Here is a 21,286-nt window from a genome sequence, read left to right as displayed (position 1 = left end):
TTAAAAAAAATTAAGCAAAATTCATTTTAGAACACAGTTGTTACACAGTCTCTCAGACACGTACACACTCACAAGCTTAACTCACATGTCCAAAAGCACCTTCCACACTCACACAAATCCTTCATACACCATCACACAGCTCCTCACGTGCTAACTTGTGCATATGCACACACTCACACACACCCACCTATCCCAACACACATGCACACCCTTGTAGGTCATTCACACACGCATTCCCAGAATCCTTACACACTCGCATCATCCTTACACAGAGCCACTCAAACACACAAACTTCAATACTAATTCATATTAAGTGCTTAGAACACAGCCTGGTAAACAGATTTTTTTTTTTAATGTTTTATTTATTTTTAGGAGAGAGAGAGAGACAGCGTGAGCAGGGGAGGGTCAGAGAGAGAGGGAGTCACAGGCTGAAACAGGCTCCAGGCTCTGAGCTGGCAGTCAGCACAGAGCCCGACGCGGGGCTCGAACCCACGAACTGCGAGATCATGACCTAAGCGAAAGTCGGACGCTTAACCGACTAAGCCACCCAGGCGCCCCTAAACAGATTTTTTAAAGAAGACTTTATTTAATAATGCTTGGAAGTGATGTCAATAGGTATAGCACAGAAGACCAAAATAAATGAATATACATTTTCTTCTGAATATAAGAAAGTGAGTCGAGAAATACTTTTGGAAATTTGAAAGGTAAACATTATAAAAATTAGTTTGATTTTTGCTATTATTTTTAATATTGCTAGGGTTACTATTAGTCATAAGTTTTTCTTTAAAAAAGATGGATAGCCAGGATCTATCCATGATTTGCTCACTCTTTCTGAAAAGCCTTCTCAAGGTGTGGCACTAAAACCATACATTCTCCAAGTGTGCTTATCACAGTCCTCTGTTTTACAAGTGTGTATTTCCAGAAAGCAGGCAATCCAGCTTCCTTGAGTAAAATGGCAGCTTCAGAGAAATCCACTTCAGAAAAGTGTGGATCTACTGGCACCAAAACAGTGGTCTGCAATCTAAGATGGTTAACACGACTGTCACTAATTGTGGATGACTGAATTTCCCCGCAGGTACCAATGATTGTTAGCCACGGAGAAGTGAGCCCTACCTCTTCAGAGCTGGTATGTGCTTCCCCAAATCGGAATTAAGGTTTGAGAGCCAGTGTGGATATAACTATGGAGAAGGTCACTGTCATTTAGTATCAAAATCAAGCCAGTTGAGGTTCACTGTCTAAATTCTTCCTTTACATATCATCTTGCATTATAGAAAGAATTATTTTATCTACAAACTGAGTTAAATAAATAAATGCATATTCATAAAGAGGAAAGTATGGCCTTCTAATCCATTGCTAAATGAGATTATGATTATTTTTTTCTCCACATAACACAGTATCTATTAGTATTCAAAATAGGATCCACAGACATTGACAGACTAACAGTCTATTAGATATAACACATATCATATATAATAACAGATAATATATATATGTTTATGTTGATAAAATGTCTCATACAAATAAAAAGTTATTTTTTTAAGCTCAGTATTTATATTTATTCAAAATATATATTGAACACCACTATAGTGTAGGGGGCTAAGTCTGTTACAATGTTTACTTTTTTTTTATCTGCAATGACCATGACATTCCATTAAACTCAATAATTAAAATGAACAACCTTCATATTAAAGCATGACTGGCAAGATTATTTGGCTATAGTTGCCCATGCCTGAAAATACTTTTTAATTATTAACTATCAACTGTTGCTTTAAAATTTACTTGTTCTCTACAATTAACTCCCAAATCTTGTGCTATCATGTCCTGTACCAGAGCTCCTACTGAAACTACTGGATCACCTTTATAACTTGATCAATGCTATAGTTTCAAACTTTCCAGAGGAGAGGTGCCTTTTGATTTTTCCTGCAGAGGAGAGAGTAATGCGCTGGTAACGGTACACATTAGCAGGCACAGCAAACGTTAAACTGCTATGCCGCTGAAAATACTAGTCAGCTGTCAGAGAAGCCAAAGACACTTTGATAAACAGCCACACAGGTCTCTGACTTATTGGTACTGGCGATCAATACTACTGTTAGAGTGCACTAATTTATTAAGTTTAGTGATATATTTTTGATACATTTATACTCGTCTAAAATTATAGCAGCTTTGCCACAGCAACTTCCTACTCAACACGTCTCCGGAGGCAAGGGAAACAAAAGCGAAAATGAACTATTGGGACCTCAACAAGATAAAAACCTTCTGCACAGTGAAGAAAACAATCAGCAAAACTAAAAGGCAACCAATGGAATGGGAAAAGATGTTTGCAAACAACATATCAGATAAAGGGTTAGTATCCAAAATCTATAAAGAACTTATCAAACTTAACAAACTCAACACCCAAAATCAAATAATCAAGTGAAGAAATGGGCAAAAGACATGAATAGACACTTCTCCAAAGAAGACATCCAGATGGCCAACCAACACATGAAACAATGTTCAACATCACTCATCATCAGGGAAATACAAATCAAAACCACACTGAGGTACCACCACACACCTGTCAGAATGGCTAACATTAACAACTCAGGCAACAACAGATACTGGTGAGGATGCAGAGAAAGAGGATCTCTTTAGCGCTGCTGGGAATGCAAACTGGTGCAGCCACTCTGGAAAACAGTATGGAGGTTCCTCAAAAAATTAAAAATAGAACTACCCAATGACCCAGCAATTGCATTACCAGGGATTTATCCAAAGGATACAGGTGTGCTGTTTCAAAGGGGCACACCCCCCCCCACTGTTTATAGGAGCACTATTACCAATAGTCAAAGTATGGGAAGAGCCCAAATGTCCACTGACTGATGAATGGATAAAGAAGATGTGATATATATATATCTTGCAAACGGCAAGATTTCATTCTTTTTCTTCGTGAGATATATATATAGAAGAATGAAATCTTGCCGTTTGCAACTACGTGGATGGAACTAGAAGGTATTATGCTAAGTGAAATTAGTCAAAGACAGACAGAGAAATATCATATGAATTCACTCATGTGAACAATTTAAGATTCAAAACAGATGAACATAGGGGAAGGGAAGCACAAATAATATAAAAACAAGGAGGAGGACAAAACATAAGAGACTTTCAAATACAGAGAACAAAAGAGGCTTGCTGGAGGGATTATGGGTGGGGGCATGGGCTAAATGGGTAAAGGGCATTTGTTGGGATGAGCACTGGGTGTTCAGAGTTCATACACAGGGGATGAATCACTGGAATCTACTCCTTAAATCATTATAGCAATATATGCTAACCAACTTGGATGCAAATTAAAAAATTAAAATAAATAAAATAATAAGTAAAATAAAATTATAGCAGCATAAACATTAACTTTTGTAAACTGGTAGCATGTGTACATATAAATACCATGGCCACATGTCTCCCACCTAAGTTTTATCCCTGGAAACATGAAGTATAAAACTAAAAGCATATTTTTATTTCGAATACGAATATCATCTATATCCTGTGGAACAGGTGATGGTGGGAAAAGGAGTTTAAAAATATTCATTTTATACATAAGTTTTAATATGCTGCCAAACACTGGAAAATGGACAGGTCAAAGTAAAAGAAGAAATGAGATTCGCACCTGTCTGTGATTCCACATGAGTCTATCTGAAGGTCACTGAAGTTCCCAAGGGACCCCTGCTGCACTGAAATCAGATCCACCAACTTGTCACTGATAGAAATGAGTCGCATACATCCCTGAAACCCACCAACTGGATTTTTACATTTGGATCCAAAGCTGTTGTCAGGACAACCTGATCAAAACAAAATAAAACAAAGTAAGTCAGGATACATCACAATGAATCAGGATTTAGTATCATAGACTGTTTCATTATATATAAAAAAAAAAAAGATGAAAAGAAATAGCCATTTGATTATTTTCTTAAAATTAAAAAAGGGAGGAAGAGCACCTTATAGTCATCATTAGTTTGATCTAAATGACAAATTGCAATTATACAAAGTGTTTCTCATTATTATCATAGGTTTCTTATGAAATAATGTTAAAGTAATTACCATATAACTATTATACTATATTATTACATAATATTAAATTATGTATTAAAGTTAAACACAGGAGCTTAGTCTTTTGGAATGCAAGAAAAGGCATAAAGATTGAAAATGTGCACTGTACATAAGAAAAGATAAATCAATAACTGTGAAATACCTTGGTATTTAAAGCTAACTATTTGGGAAAAGAGCTATATTGACTTGGAATAAAATTACCAACCACCTATTTAATTACTTTATCTTCACATGCATATAAAAGCCATACACACATGCATTTTAATAAATCATAATGACTTAATGCCAAAAACATTTCACTGTGATTTTATTTATTCTTTGACTCATAAAAGAATGTTCCATTTATATTGATTTTTTTCTAACACTTACCTAAGATCTGTTTCTAATTATTTATATAATAAAGAACTATAATATTAACCATTTTTCTCTGAGTTTTAATGATGTTCTAAGTGTTTCTCTATCCAAGTGAAATAAATAATTTTATGGCGTATGAACACATATATTATACTTATGTATTTTTCATTAATCTTTCTTTGCCGTTATGGTTGTCAAGCACTATTACAGTTTCAAAGAATAAGAAATGAATCAGCAACTTCCTAATTCCTATACAACCCACGCTATTTTTCTACCTGGGAATTTCCATTATAATTACATATTGTGACTGAAGATATTTCCCCTTAATGCTTGTTTTCCTAACAAAACCCATTTATATTCCAAGTGAAGGCCACGATTCATATTTAAAACTGTTATCAGGTACATTGAAATACTATATTTCGACCAAGGGAGACTCTGAAGTTTCAAATTTGATATATCAAGAAAAGGTGATGAATGCTCTTTGAGTATCAATTTATTGTACAGGGCACCACACACATTTTCAGTGCTTAGAATTCTTCCGTAGTATAGGCTATTGTTATTATAACCTCGATATGTTTTCTAGATGACTTATTAACCAATTAAGAATGTTAAAGTAAAAACTGAGAGGATAATTGTTCAACAATATTTGGGGCTGACCACAATATGCCAAGAATATAAACAGCCCTGCTAATCTCCTTTTCTCCAGGTAGTGTTTCCTGACACATTTCCAACTATTTCAGAATAAAATAAATTTTGCAATATGGCTGTAGGGAATAAAACTAAGCAAACTCAGTCACCAAGGAAGATTATGGAACTTTACAGAAAGCACATCGTCGTATCATGAGACACTTGGTATTCCTAGCTACGATGTTTAATAAGCAAGAAAAAAAAGAAAAGTTCAAGCCAGGTTAGTCTCATTAGTCTATGATAACAGGCACCCACAAGTTAATATATTGCAGTTACAGGGAGAAGTTCAGCACTGAACCTGTTTGAGATGGAAGTTCTAAAATATGAAGATTTCTAGGGAATACTTAATGTTGAATTAATGGATGGATCCATTCCTGGAGGCAGGAGGCATGTTAAGCACCTCTGAAGACGACAGATAACTTATCACTTGATGTCACTGCACCAGAAGTAAGATGTCGGCTTTGACTTCACCGTGGTCTAGCCTGTTCATCGGACGGATAATGTTTGATTTACACAAGAGGGGGTGTGAGAATTCTGCACACGGTCTAGTGCCTCCAGTTTGCACCGCACAATGTGTTATTCAGTAGCACAAAGATCACATGGGGGAAACATACAGAAATTAGACATTTATCTGTCCTCAATCTGGAGAACCCAGATTTAAAATTTATAATTTACAAATGATAAAAGCTGAGCACAAGGCACCACAATGCAGTCCAAATTTTTGAAAAGCACTCAGCTGGGGCTGGGGGGAGAAAGAGTGGAAAACGATGGACAGATAATGGGATCTGGCATGGCAGATGCAGGATGCTGTGATTTCTGAGCATCCCCCTCACCCAATATGACTGTCCCTTCCAGGACAGGCCTGGAATGGACGTACAATGCAGGCTGGTGAAAGGATGGGGCACTGCAGCCATGTTGGGCTGCTTATAGGCGGATAAGATCACTGGCAATTTGCAGTTGAATTGAGAGACAAGCGGAAGAAAACCTATGAGATCCCATCTCAGAACGTGGGATATTTATTTACTTGAAGATAAACTGGCTGAAGAAGTAATGACCTAAGAAGAGCCTTCTACCTAGATACAGCAGGTCCTAGTAAGACAGGGGCTCTCATGCCTAAAGAGTCGAAGGTCTTGTAGGGTCAACAACTGTCACAGTTTGTCTTGGCACTCAGGGCATCCAGTGCTAAAAGTGGGAAGAGATGATCACCCCACTGCCCTCCAGTCCACTTCCAGAATCCAGGGTTCCCAGCCCAAAGCCCCAAGTGAGCTTCCAGAAGGATGGACCTTCTCTATCAGCCTCTGGTGCACAAAGCCAGAAGAGGAGGGGGGAGCTGGGCAGCAGAAGGCCTCCTGCTTTCATTTGGCCCCTTGTTCCCAGTTCTGGACATGTTAGGATGCCCTACAGTTTGCAGGGCATGAGATCAGTAGAATCTCATGCTCAAAATGTTCTGGTACCGAAGGACACCAACCGAGAACATGACTGCATTCTGTTATGGAACCTTCCACAGTATATTGGTTAGGAACTTAGAAATACCTCAGTAGATGCCAAATCACAAAGAACATGAGAGGGAGAATATACCCCAAATTCGAGACCGTGTTTATCTGGGGAGATGAAGAGACATGGCCTGGAGGGACAAATGGATGTTGATACTATCGTCTAAGCTGGGAAGTGCACATGTAGCTATGCACAGCATTCTAATTAGTATTCTTTAAAACGCACACATGATGTAAGAAGTGAGCAGCCAAGGATAATGGGTTCAGGGGGTATGGGAACTCTGTGTATCTTTGCAGCTTTTTGATAAATCTAAAACTATTCAAAGATTAAAAGTTTATTTTTAAAAAATGGTGTGTATCGTAATAAAAACAAGCAAAATTACAGAATGCATATGTGATATAGGTTTTGCCATAAAAAATATCACAGAATGAATAATAGCAATAAAAAGTTTCTACAAAAAAAGGTAGGCATCATTAAATATGAACATAAAGGATGCAAAATACTGTAAGAATGATGATTCTATTTTCATGATTTACACTTTTACCCAATCTATTCATTCCTATCTAGTCTTTTTTTTTTTTTTTACATTTAACAATATGGCTGTTTTTAAAATCTCTTTTAGTGCTTCTAAATCTTTTCCTTTGAAGTGAAAGCTCTTAGTTAATTTGTTCTCTGTATCTTACCATTTATTAAAGGAATGCGCTCCTACGAATTGCCATAAAACCCATCATTTATTCCATGAGGTTTAATAAACAAGCTGGTTCAGAAATGCACAGATTCGCTAAAGGAGGCAATTACACCTTTTGGGATTGTTGCCACTATGCTGCCATTCACAGTAATGGATTACGTAGGGGATTTTGGTTTTTTGTTCTTTTTTTTAGAAATTGTTTACTTTCCATCAGGCTTATTTCCATGTTGTTGGCCTTTGTGGAAGAGCAGCTTAAGACCACCTGGCGGTGGTTCGTGCCCACTCAGTGGCAGGCTGAATGCTCCAATCAGTAGGGACCCGCCGCACAGGCCCAGGACGCACCTGCTTGCCTCCAGACCACTCTGTGACTTCAGTTTGAGTGACAGGGAACTCAGAGTGGGAGCAGTCCATCACCCTGAAATTCTTCCTTGGTCACAGGCTTCTCGCAGCAATCTGATCTTCCTTTTCAATCGCGTCAGGACCTCTGTAGAAGGAGAGTCCAGGCACAGCCTTCTATGGGTGTTCATGGGTAATGGTGCCGCACATGCACAGAACTTCTCGGGCCAGCATCCAACACAGCAGACCCACTGAGTGGGCTCCCTCGCTGTGGCAATGGATGGCGATGTCCAGAGAGCACAGAGGAGAGTCTGTGCTACACAGAGCGACGGTAGGCAGGATGATATGAGACACCCCATGAGAGACTGGTGGTCAGCCCTGCAATCAGCAACCACCAGAAATCTGGGCTCCTGGAAGGCTGCCTGGATCTGGTTAGTGGAGGTTTCAGGGGTGAAGTGGCAGCAATATGAGTGGCTCCAGTGGCAGAACACATCAGCCCAGCTCATCGGCCAGGGTTCCTGGATGATACGACACTGACATTGGCCAGGTTTTCATCAGCAACAATGGCACGAGCTGCCAACAGAAGGTTCTCCCAAATTCTCTTCAGATGCATGAGGTAGACGCCACCAATTTTCCTTCTGTAGATGTACTGCTGTTCGATTTGCAAGTTAAGGTCAGTGCCACCCAAGTGGGTTCCTGCTGCAAAAATTTGAGGGCATCCTCCTCCTTCAATTGTCAGACCTCAAGAGCTCTGGACAAGTTTGCCTTTAAGTCACGATGGAAACACAGAACAACGCTACAAGGACCCCTCCCTGGGTAGCGTGGAAAGTTTTTGTTTGTTCTTAATATCAGATGAACGATGCATGGTCTGTGTGCTTACTGTCAACTCTCAGAAAGGAAATCTGTAGTTTAGTGATTAATAATAAAGATTGGGCTACTTGCCACCAAACTCAAAAGGGATTCTAGACAGAAGTAACTGTTAAAATTCAAAACAGCAGCAATAAAAAACATACCAAGTCATGATAAGAAATAAGTCCTACTGCTAACAGGTTTACAACTTTCCCTTGCTAATGGAGAATCACATTTTATTTTAATTTTCCATGCTAAAGATCCACTTCCATTTCCAAGGTTTTCTTTTCCAAACTCTTTGTTCAATCAAACATCCATTGGGCAGATAAACGCTTCATTCGTTTTTGTTCTCTTAGAGGGATGACCTGGTGTTGAAGGTTGATGTCTTCATTTCATCATCTGTATCAGTGCATTATTACTTAGCAATGAGCAGAGGTTTCTACGGCTAATTGAGTTAGATTATTTGCCATTGGCATAATATTACTCTTCTGCATTGGACAGTAGGAAAAGCAATAAGGATGCTCCAGAGGAGCTAAGAGCCACGTTCAGGAAAATACTGTCATAAAATCAGGCCATAAAATCTGAAAAAGCCATATAAGAACCATTTAACACTAGGAAAATATAACGAAGTTCAAAAGTAAGAACTGAAGAGGGTGGCTTATTTGCAATCATTCTCATGTAGAAACTGTAAACATAAGTAAGTCCATCTCTAAGAAATGCATGTTAGGTCATAGTTGGTCATCTTGATTCACTCAACATTTCCATGCTCAAAGAGAGTGAGAAATTACTCCAAACTCGACACTGGTGAAAACACGATGACATCTCCAAGACAAAAGGGGAAGTAACTGCAAATAGGGATCAATGTCCCGTACAGCCTGACCTCTTCTCTTACCTCCGAAATAATAGGTACCACCGGAATACATCTGCTCGGACCCCAGGGAAAAAGCAGCAGAGGCCACCTGGCTATCCACTACCACACTCAAGTGATTCCTTTTGGCAGATAAGGAGACGGAATGCCACTGCCCATCATTTAATCCAACACCTGGGAGAGATAAAAATCAGTTAAGAGAGTGATCTCTCAACAGGAAATAGTATAAGCAGTTGGTTAGAAAAAGCAATATACACATCACCCCATCAAGTATAGCACTCACATGTTAACAAAAGGAAACAGAAAGAAAGACAGGAAAAGGAGGCAAGTGGGTACCCTCCTGTGGAAAATGGTATATGATTCCTTCCTGACGGTCTCAATAAAGGGAACAAAATCCCCAACACCGGGCCAAGTCTAACCCAATAAAATGATTTATCTGCTTTTTAAAAATATTTTTGTGTAGTCATCTTTTACAATATTATATATTTAGCAAAGTATATCAAGTCAATCATTACAAAAATATTTGGAGAGACTATAGTGAATATTGAAAGTCTGCCTACATAATACAAAGTTAAAAAATAAAGCCGTGTGGGGGCACCTGGGCAGCTCAGTCATTTAAGCGTCCAACTCTTGGTTTCAGCTCAGCTCATGACCTCACAGTTTTGTGAGTTCAAACCCCACATCAGGCTCTGAGCTGGTGCACGGAGCTTACTTGGGATTCTCTCTCTTTCCTTCTCTCTCCACCCTTCCCCTGCTCACACACTGTCTCTATTTGTCTCCAAAATAGATAAATTTAAAAAATAAAAATAAATTTACATTTACATAGTTGATCCTCATGTTGTTTAGATTCCATATTTGCAAATCCACCTAAGTCACCATAATTTATTTGTAGCCCTAAACTCAATATGATCACGGCATCTTTGGAATCATTCACAGGAATGTATACAGAACAGTGAAAAAAAAAGGTGCTGAGTGACACACGTTACCAGCTGAGGTTAAACAAGGAGATGATGCTTGTTTCAACTCTCATATGTAAACATGTTTACCACAGTTTTGGGCTTTGGGTTGGTGACTTTGCCATTTAAAAGACCTCAAGGGCGCCTGGGTGGCTCAGTCAGTTGAGTGATATATTCTTGATTTCAGCTCAGGTCAGGATCCCACGGGTTCGTGAGATCAAGCCCTTGACAGTGTGGAGCCTGCTTGGGATTCTCTATCTCCCTCTCCCTCTGCCTTTCCCCTGCTCATACACATTCACACACACACACTCTCTCTCTTAAATAAATAAATAAATAAATAAATAAATAAATAAATAAATAAATAAAAAAAAGACATCAGGCCTAGTGATGAAGTAGTTTGCTATTCATAAATGCAAGAAGGCTATAATGTGTCTCACAGAGAAAACACACATGCTAGATGAACTTCACTCAGCCGTTGCTTACAGTGCAGTTGGCCACGAGTTCAATGTTAGTAGATCAACAGTATATATAAAATAAGGTATCTTTAGGCAGAATCACACATAAAACAAGGTTATGTATTGATTGGTTGACAAAAATGTTGTGACCAGAAAGTCACAGGAACCAAACCCTCTTAATTCCTCTAGGAGTGATGGTTCACTATTTGTTAATTCAGTGTTCACAGTGACTTTCTACAACAGAACTATTGCAAATAATGAGAATCAACTCCATATATACAATTCTAATGATACTCCTACTTTTTGTATAAATATGGGGAAGGGCTGGAAGGAAATATCCCAATGTATAAACAGTAATTTTTTCATCATGGAGAATTGTGGTTTTCATCATTTTTATATTTTCCTTGGATCTTTCAAGATTATATATATGACCAAAATTTGCATGAATCAAAAATCAGCGTTTTCTCATCACTTCTAAAAAATAATCATCCACCCCTCCCACTGCAGCACTCCAGTGTCATGAATCCATGAGATGAGTTAACCCTTTACTTCTTGAAGGGAATTAAGTCTGTAAAGGCTCTGTGGTTGAATATGAGCAGATAGGTGGAATCGAAGCACCTCTATTGTGGATTAACCAGCAAGGTTTATTGTATCTATTGAATACTCAATGCTTTATGACTTTGTGGATCAAATTAGTAAACTAAAATACTAGCACTCTACTATACCCAAAGGCCATGGCTTCTTTTCTGATAGTGTGTACAATGTACAACTTCTTTACTTCCTCAGCTATTTTTGACCACAAGCTTTCAGACAGAAAAGGTGTAGAAGCTCCCTTAGGCGATTAAGCTCTTTGCCCTGGATTTATTTAGTATAATGCAAATTCCATCCTGGGCACCGAAGCTCATTTTTATACTACATCCAGGAAGAGGAAAAGATTTTCAAAGACCCAACTGGTTTGGTTTGTGAAAGATAATGAGAAAGACCTAAAAACTGAAAAATGAAAAATGTAGGTTAGATGCTTTTAGACACATTTTCTAAGAGTGGGTTCTGAAATAGATGACTGAAGAGTTATGTAATCCCTGACGGTATGAGATTGGACTAAAATAAATCAAATGCCCCAGATTTGTCATCCAGAGCTTCCTTTAAGAGGATACATTTAGAGTGAAAGCCTTTGTACTGAGCTTTGCGTCACACATACACACATTTCCCAGCCTCCCTCCCCCACCACGTGCCTCCTATCAGCTCTCTTCAAAGGCTGGATGTGCCTATAGCCATGACTTCTAGCAGTCTAAGACAGTGCTTCCCAAGTCACCTGCGGTGATGAACATTTTCTTTTCTCATCTACTGCAGACTGATACTTTCAAAAACCTCAGCGAAAAGAATTACTAAAAATTAAATAAAGAAGACATAAAATACGAGTCCAACAACCTTGTGCTTGGATGATGCAGCAAGATCTTGCTGCCCTAGCAGTGTTTTAGAGCTTATTCCCAATTTTTATACTACATCTGGAAACAAGTATTTCACTGACTGAGTGTTACTCCAGGGACTACACTTTGAGGAGCAGTGCTCCAGGGATCTGCTGGGTGAAGGATGCCCCAGGAGTAAAGTCACAGGCTTGGGAATTTCTTCTGTCAGTACAGAAGCTGATTTAGATGAGGAAAAAAAGATGGCCAGGACCACTGCGCTGTCATGTGACACAGTTCAATCACCCATCTAGGCAGCTAGCATGTTGTGAAGTTGTGCTATGGTTGTGCGGGAAGCTTAGGGAAGCCATTCTCAGGCCTCATTTATAACAGACACCATTCACTTACAAGGAGGAGGCTTGCTACTCATCAATGGGATTTATTATGTAAATTAAATAATGAAAAATCCATTTAATTTCTTTCTCTTAAGTCGACACAATAAAAGGATAATTTTAAAATTCGATTCTATTTTTTACGGGATGCCTGGCTGGCTCAGTTGATTGAGCGTCTGACTTCGGCTCAAGTCATAATCTTGCAGATTGTGGGTATGAGCTCCGCATTGGGCTTAGAACTGCCAGCTCAGAGCTTGCTTTTGATCTCTCTCTCTGTCACTCCCTTCCTCCCAATCATGCCCTTTTTCAAAAATAAATTTTAAAAGCATTTAAAAATCTTTGAAATTAGATTCTATTTTTTTAAGTTTATTTATTTTGAGAGAGAAGTGAGACATCATGTGCACACACACAGAGAGAGGGAGAATCCCAAGCAGGCTCCATGCTGTCAGCACAGAGCCCGACGCAGGGCTCGAACCAACAAATCGTGAGATCATGACCTGAGCGGAAATCAAGAATCAGACGCTTAACTGACTGAGCCACCCAGGTGCCCCCAAGATTCTATGTTTTTAAGTGTACAACTCCTTCCCGCTTTTAGATCTGATGAGAGGCAGCCCCTTAAAAGACCACCACGCTGTAAAAGAATGGAAAGAGAAGAATCATAGAATTTGCATTTATTCTTGTTCATGATATTGGGTAGGTAAATGCTAATTCTAGTACTGTTCCCACCACTCATAAATTTTGAGCCAGGGCAGGGACGTGTTATTGGTATAATAATAAGATAATAATAACAGTTTTTACTGAACTAGTATTCATAACAGGAATTGTGTGCCTTACGTGCATTGTGTCATTTAATCTTCAACACTGCTACTATCATTCTCATTTTAAATATGGAAAAAATGAGGCTCCAGTAAGAAGATCAAATTACCCACGGAGGGTTGAGTTGGCAAGTTGATTCCAAAACCCACACTCTTCTCTGCCTGCAGGACAGGCTGTCCCTTTATTCTTTTGCTCTTGTAAATAACTAAACTTGAGAAACAGAAAAGCTGCCCCCAACAGCTAGGAAGTGCCTCGCTCTCTCAGCTGGGTGGTGCTCTTAGAAGATGGAGAGCGCTCAGCACAAGGGAGTGCTCCCAGTGAACACGATCTCATAGAATACCAAGATGAGACAAGGTAACTCTATGACTACACTGAACTTGTACCCAAAAAAGCCAAGACTACTTTATTATCCTGTCTAAGCACCGACGATAACAAGGCTCCTGCAAAAACCAAAAAATGACCAAACTTCCTCTTCTGGATAATATGAATGACAACTGATGGGGTTTTTCTTTGTTTTGTTTTGTTTACATCAATGACCTTATTTCATTCCCCCATCCATCTAGATAAGATATACAAAGATACCTAATCACACAATTACCCTCCCCTCCTAGCAGCATTTAATCCAGAGCAATTTTCCACTTCCTTGAAGCCTCCCCCCAAATGAACTAACAATCCCAAATCTTATAATAAATCATCCTTAACCCCTTAACATTGAGACACACCCATGGCTCCCCAGGTGTGTGCTCCCATTGCTGCAATAAGCACTCAGCCCGACTTGTCCGATTACAGGTAGTGCACTGGGGGCTGCGTAGAAGGCACGGGCTACCCTAATGAATGACGGAAGAACAGAATAAGAAGTAAGAGGAAATGGCAGGTCACAGGGGACAACACAGCTGTTCACCAGAAATCTCTCCCTCTCCCTCTCTTCTCCATTCTTCCTCACCCCTCCCTTCTTTTCTCTCTCTCTCTCTCTCTCTGTGTGTGTCTCACAAAATATAGAAAGAGGAAAAAGATTTATATCTGCTCCTCATGTATATAACCTTCTGGTACCAACCCTAAATTGCTACAGAAATACTGTGACAGCTTAGCCGCCATCACTCGCTCCTAAGACGAGAATAGGCATCCATGAAATACGATGTACGAAGAAGGAAAACCCTGCTATACAGAGTAGGTACTTTGCGAAGGTGCAAAAGGCGGTTATAGGTAGGCTATTGCTAAAGGAACAACTGAAGGGTTTTTCCTGTTTTTAAATATCTTTAAGTGCTCTGAAACAGTGTCAGAAACTCCTGCATCCATTAGCTATATTCGCCAATCAGAACTAAAGCGCCAGGCCTCCAGATAGCTTTTGTCAAGATGAAAATATGGAGATCACTGGGGCCAGTCAGTTTAGGAGAAAAAGGGAGTTCCAGGGAGTGACAGGTTTACCGTCTGAAAGGTAGGAAGAGTGCAACAGTGCAAGGGAGGAAGGTGGAATAAAACAAGGCTTCTCCTGGGTTAGGCAAATCAAGAGGGCCGGTCCTCTGCTGGGGTCACAAGAATCGCTAAGGTCCAGTAAATGAAAAATGCCAGAAACACTTCCTACTCTGGAAGCCCACACCGCCAGGCCCTGCCCATGAGAACAAGAAGCTGGTTTACAGGCCTGATTTTCACCTTCAGGCAAAAGCAGCAGCAGAAATGCTAAATCATAGCAGAATCTCAAATCCTACAAGAGAGTCTGCTTTAAATAGGAAAATACAACCACGCTGTTCGTTAGGTTCTTGATGCCATCTGAATGATTTTTGCTTTGACATCTGTAAAAGTGACAAAGACTGGAAATATTTTGTGTCATGGGGGATTCTGTAATGCCGCTAATATCTTTTATAATTTAGACTAATATAATATCTTTAATATTTCAAAATGATATAGGCTGACATAATATTTTCAAAGAATTCCAAGTGACATTGTGCCAAACTACATAGCACATTAAAAATTTATCCTGCTAATTCAAAGATTTGAACAATTCAGTTCTTCCACAACATAATTTTTATTCCACTGCAAAAGATATGAAAATGTTGATTCTTTAAAACACACAAGATCGAGAATTTATATCTCAGGAGCTAAGAAAAACTAAGCCACCCTTATAAAATGGAAAGCTTCAACATGATATGATATCAATCCATCAATAAATATTTGATTCCCTTTAAGGATTCATTATAATACATTCTGACAAATGACTTAGTTCTGGAACCTTGTACAAATGAACCACCCACCCAACTACCATTTCCATAGTTCCCTTTCAAGTGCAAAAGGTACTTGCCCCACTAAGATTGGCAAAAATTAGTATCTTAAGAGAAACGGGGAAAATGGGAGTGGGGGAGTCGGAAAGTCAAGGCCCACCTGGGTAATGTGAAGTTCAACAATCTCTCCTAGCTTGGCATTCCTCCATCCATAGTCTCGCTCCTTGTTATTAGCTATGGAAACAATTACACTGAGTCCTGCGACGCCATAATGGATTATATTGTATAGGAATTTAAACATTAATTTAGAGATTTTCAAATCAGAGTATTCTATATAGACTTACACCTAGTAATTTATTAAACATTCATGCCTGAAAAGTGTTTAGAAATGAACTAGCTTCATGGGGCTCACACAGTGACATTGTACTGAAGCAGTTTCTTTAAGACGTTGAAAGAAGGCTATGAATATAACCACCTCTTAGGATGTCAAATAAATCACAATAAACTACACATTAATGACAAGCTTACATTTTTACGCCCTCATTTTAGGGAGCCTATTAATTATTTAGACGGCACTGATTAATTTGTTTCCTTTTGTCAGGCCTGCAAATCTACCACATTTTGAGCATCATGTTAAAAAGTCACAACACAGTAGCTGTTAAAAATTATAATTAATATGGAACTTTCAGCTCCCACATTTAAACTGCAGTGATAGACTGAACAATAAAGACTAGGCATTTGTCTGTCCATTAATACACTTGTTCTTTCTATAGTTAGTTTCCAACTATATTTCAGCCGATTGTCCTCTCTGTCATATTCGATTAATTTTGGTCATAGTTAATACAGACGAGTAGTACAATGGCATCTTTAAAGTTTTTTAAAGATCATTTATTAAACTGATGTAGCAATTCACCCCAATGTGACCTCTAGTTGCCTGGCTTGGGTGTTATTCCACGTATATGAAAATGTGAAGGAGATCCCTTGTCAAGAACTATATAATTTTAATGAAGAGACAAAAATATCCCTCACCCAAAGCGTTGACCTAAATTAGATATTAATTTTCCAAATACTCATATAGTCTCCTTAATTATAGCACTTCTAATCATTAAGATGATACCGTATTGTCTAGAAGTGGAGATAATCCCATGTGGTGCCCAAAGGACGAAGTTTGCACAAATCTTTTCATCCTCCCCAACGTATCCAACTCTGTACAGAATGCATCGTCCAGTAAACTTACTCTGACTAAGTGATTGGGTTTTACATCACACACAGATATAGAAATACAGATCCAACAAAGACTCCTTTCCTCTCACAGACCAGATTGGGCTAATAGCCATTTTGGACAAAACCTAGTCTTCCGCTGAAGACACCCAGTAAACTTTTGGGCCCATTTCAAAGTCTTTTGCATTTTCCCCAAACGCATTTCCTCAGAATGTGTTGATTTATCTGGAGTGGGAAGAGGGTCATGAAAGGAAATTTCTATTCCCCCATAACTATTATTCTGGTTAATACGAACTGCTAGAGGGGCACCTGGGTGGTTCAGTCGGTTGGGCATCTGACTTTGGCTCAGGTCATGATCTCGTGGTCCATGGGTTCAAGCCCCGCATCCGGCTCTGTGCTGACAGCTCAGAGCCTGGAGCCTGTTTCAGATTCTGTCTCCCTCTCTCCCTGCCCCTCCCCAGCCNCACACAGATATAGAAATACAGATCCAACAAAGACTCCTTTCCTCTCACAGACCAGATTGGGCTAATAGCCGTTTTAGACAAAACCTAGTCTTCCGCTGAAGCCNTAAAAAAAAAAAAAAAAAAGAACTGCTAGTGTTAAAACCATACTTAAAAGGAAATCGGAATCAAGGTCCTCGAAGAAAGAAAGAGTACTGAAAATTTTATTAACTCAAGTATTCATTTATTAAACAAACACTAATTTCTTTGGCTATGCATAAAAGTTTATGGAAAAGGGACAGAGAGAAAATGAAATCTTTCAAACCCATATGCTGTGCCTGCAGGAATACACTTATTACCTGCTGTGATGTCACTGGGTAATTTTCCTGGCTGGTAGAGATTCAGCTTAAGTTTTCCATCATTAAGAAAGAGGAGGAGACCCCCTGAAACCAGTTGAAGTTCATTGAATAGCAGAAGTCCTGCCTTATTCCAGGTTCGAAACTGAAAAGTAGCAGACAGCTCGTCCTCCCCGGAGAAGCCTGGCAGGGCTAAGTAACTCCTGGGGCTGAGAAAAGTCACAGGCACAGACTGTGACTGTGAACAAGAAAACGACACATTTCCCTGAGAATGAAGCAAAAGAAAAGGCTTTCAGAATGACTTGCATCACGTTAGTAATAGAAATTGAAGTGTCACAAAGACTGTTTATGGATCTCAAATTATCCTTGATTTAAAACAACAACAAATCGCTATCAACATGAAAATTCAAATCCTTGCCATATATCTTAAAGGTTCTTCAAAATCCAATGACAATATGGTCAGGCAAATCTTTCCCTGGGTTCTGGGTGAAATCCATTTGTCCCCCACTCTCGAATTCTGTAAAGGCATCTAACTCAATGTGATGGAATGCCATAAAAATTTATTTAAGCAAATTATTTCCTTTTATCTTCTCTTGGCTTTCCATTCCTTGGGTAAAATCCTTTTCTCCTTCATCCTTTGCTGCCTTTGGTTCTAATCTACCCCATAACATAACCAATATTAACAAGCTACTCTTTTTCCTTCTGTACCATTTCATATTTTTTCTCTTTTCCCATTGGATCTCTTTTATATATACATATACCTGTATATGTATACATATAAAACCTAGTTTCCAGGTTTTGTCTCTACCAGCAAGGCTATAATAACTAACTTGGTGTGCTCTTCTGTGTATTTTCAGTTCTATGGAAGAGGGTTCTAAATACAGAACTATATATACTTACATGTTTTAATAAATATTTCCAGCTTCTTTTCCAAAAGGAAGTTAAACTACTCCACAGTTCTACCGGTAATATACAAGCATATCCTTGTCCCCACATCCTTGGTAGGAGTAGGTACTACAGATCTTTTAAATTTGCACAAGTTCAATGACAAATTGCCAAAGTGATAGATCATTCTCATTTATCTTGCATTTACCTGACCAATAGCAAACCTGTGCAGTTTTCAGGAGTTTGTAGCTCTTTTGGACTAGCTTTCCCCATTTTTTTCCTTTTTTCTTTTATGTTTATCACATTGGATACTACAATGCACTACTTACATTCTTCTAATTTTTTTTAAAGATTTTACTTTTTATTTTTGTAAGTAACTTCTCTACCCAACGTGGGGCTTGAACTCACAACCCTGAGATCAAGAGTCTCATGCTCTACTGAATGAGCCAGCCAGGCGTCCCAACATTCCTTTATTTTTAAAACATTTCCGGCTTTTTCTCATTATGCCTATATCATCAGATTTACATGTAGTATTTCTCCTCTAATAGTTTTAAAATAGTTTCAAGATACCTTAGAATTGCATAAATTTTCATTAAAAGACTATGTGTAAAAATTCTCTCACTAGTAAAGTATATATTTAAGGATTTAAAAAATCTTTACGTTCTGAACTATCTAGAAATAATTAAGTGTGTTCCTTAACAGGCTTCAGAAATGAAGATAAATACTTTTACTTTTCCTGAAAATAATCTTTAACATGTTTTCCAAAGAGAGATTTGAAAAGTCAATGAAATCAACTATATTTAGAAGGATACACATTGGAAGTAAACCATTTGGTCTTGGTTAAACAAAGATATTTGGCTAGATTGTGATTCTGTTGAAAGTGAATTAATTAGCTTTCATTGTAGACAAGTATCTTGTCCCAGTGAATGAAACAGCAAACGCTGAAGAGTAAGCAACGCTGACCCATCATGTAAAAACAACGATGAACTAACAAGCCTTGTAAAACGGGGAACATTTTACCAGCTGCAGTTTGGTCGGATGTTTCATTTGGAGCGCAGCCTGCTACCCAGCAAACAGCAAGTCCTCTTTCTTGCCTGGGAAAAGTAGGTGCTAGCTGCATGGGCAGTTTCTGGAAGGTCGTTTGCTAATGAAACACATCTACCTACAGATTCTTGGTTTTCCTTTTAAATCGTCTTCCCTTTGATAAAAATATAACTAAAAATCTTTCTGAATGGCATACTCCTATAGATACCATCAATTCACACAGAGAATTAGGAATAAAATGTCTTGTAAAAAAAACAAATCCTCCTGTGATGTGCTTCGGGACTGGCTGAAACAACATGAGCTTGAATCTGTATCTCCTGAATTTTGAACAATTAAAGAAGTGTATTGAAAAGGATCTCTGTGTCTGCTTTTCTTTCATGGAGCTAGTTAAACGGGAAACCATGTCTTCCAGAATCCCCTTTCCTGTCTGGTTCTGGTTAAAAGTTAGTCAAAAACGGAGCCTGTGTGGTATTTGAGTCAAAAGTGAAATGCCAGCCATTTTTTTCGACAGGACTTTTTTTTTTTTCTTCCCCCTGTGATACAGCGCAGTGAGGGATGATCACAGAGGAGCTGGTCTGATCCGGTTCATCCTGGCTCTCCTTCACCCTGCTCCATCTCTTCTTCCTGACAGCTGGCCTCCACTTTCCAGCCCCTCTGACAATTGTGAAGATCCAAGTCCTAAAATAGATTCCTTGTGCATAAAACTCATAGTGGTGCTATTTCCCTGGCTGTCCTCCAACCAATACGGTTAGATTTAAAATCTGCTGCATTTCCATGGAATTAGAATATAACGCAGCCTGACCGACAGTGCTACTGGGACAGACTGGCCGAGGCAGTGTCCTAACAGCCTGTTCGCTTCTTTTATTTGTTATGAATGACTATGGCAAAATATAGTTTTCCAAATGTGTCTCTAACACACATGGATGTTATCTGATTCCCTTGATGAAGAGAGTGTGTCAGGCCATATCTTATTAAGGAAGTTACAGAGCAAAGGGAATTAGTTCCCTGGAGTAATAACATCACAAGAAAATTAAACTATTGACTGTAAAAATGTTTTACTTCATATAAAAAGAAAATAATCACGCTCTGTGAATTATAATTCCTTTAAATAGAATTAATCCCTTACATGCATATTGCCAAGCAGAGAAAATTTTTATAAGAGTGATCTCTTAAAAAAAAAAAAAAAGAGAGAGAGTAATCTCTAAAACATCATATCAAGTGGGATTCCAAAAGGAGGCAATTTTATTGTGTGGAAAAGCAACATAATTTCATTCATTCGTTTACATGAAGATTCTCTTACCATAGTGATGATCTCTGGCTTTTGTTGCTTGGCCAAATCAATGATGTCTACTCCATTATAATAGAGATTTTCTAGACACCCATGAAAATTTTTATGGGGGAATGACACTGATTTTCCAGGTGCTGGAATCCCTCCAAAGCTGATCTTAGAAAGAAAAATGGCATCAATAATATTGTTTAGTGATTTTCTGATAGTTTGCTTAAATAATCATGATTAGTAACTATAGCTTTAATCATCACAGATAAACCAATTTCTCATCACCCTACACTACCATGTTGCTAACTTCATATGGATGTTTTTAAAAAATTAAAATGCAGATTTGGAAACAAATTTACATGCATTCATTTTCATTTACACTAGAGCCTGATTATTCTTACAAGTTACAAATCACATCTGGATGTGATGTTTATTGGTTGATTAATAAAAATGCATCTTTATATCCATGGTAA

At 38.5% G+C, this 21,286-nt stretch overlaps 1 protein-coding gene across 3 annotated transcripts in view; it reads right to left on the bottom strand.

Annotated features, from left to right (window-relative positions):
- The window catches only part of CNTNAP4 (contactin associated protein family member 4), a 250,798-nt gene that overhangs the window by 83,638 nt on the left and 145,874 nt on the right, over nucleotides 1-21,286 (bottom strand). For 2 of the 3 annotated variants that reach the window (XM_077754042.1, XM_077754043.1), the window contains exons 7-10: nucleotides 20,838-20,981; nucleotides 17,612-17,873; nucleotides 9,378-9,527; nucleotides 3,638-3,809 (exon numbers count right to left, since the gene is read on the bottom strand). In XM_077754042.1, the coding sequence (XP_077610168.1) occupies nucleotides 3,638-3,809; nucleotides 9,378-9,527; nucleotides 17,612-17,873; nucleotides 20,838-20,981 (728 nt within the window). The remainder of the gene's footprint in view (nucleotides 1-3,637; nucleotides 3,810-9,377; nucleotides 9,528-17,611; nucleotides 17,874-20,837; nucleotides 20,982-21,286) is intronic. The other variant, XM_077754044.1, reaches the window with a different exon arrangement.

Source organism: Crocuta crocuta, unplaced genomic scaffold, assembly GCF_008692635.1.
Source record: "Crocuta crocuta isolate KB4526 unplaced genomic scaffold, BGI_CrCroc_1.0 scaffold61, whole genome shotgun sequence".
In the NCBI taxonomy this organism is placed as follows: domain Eukaryota; kingdom Metazoa; phylum Chordata; class Mammalia; order Carnivora; family Hyaenidae; genus Crocuta; species Crocuta crocuta.
Note: the sequence above shows the minus strand (reverse complement) of the source record. Positions and strands in the feature narration are given on the sequence as shown.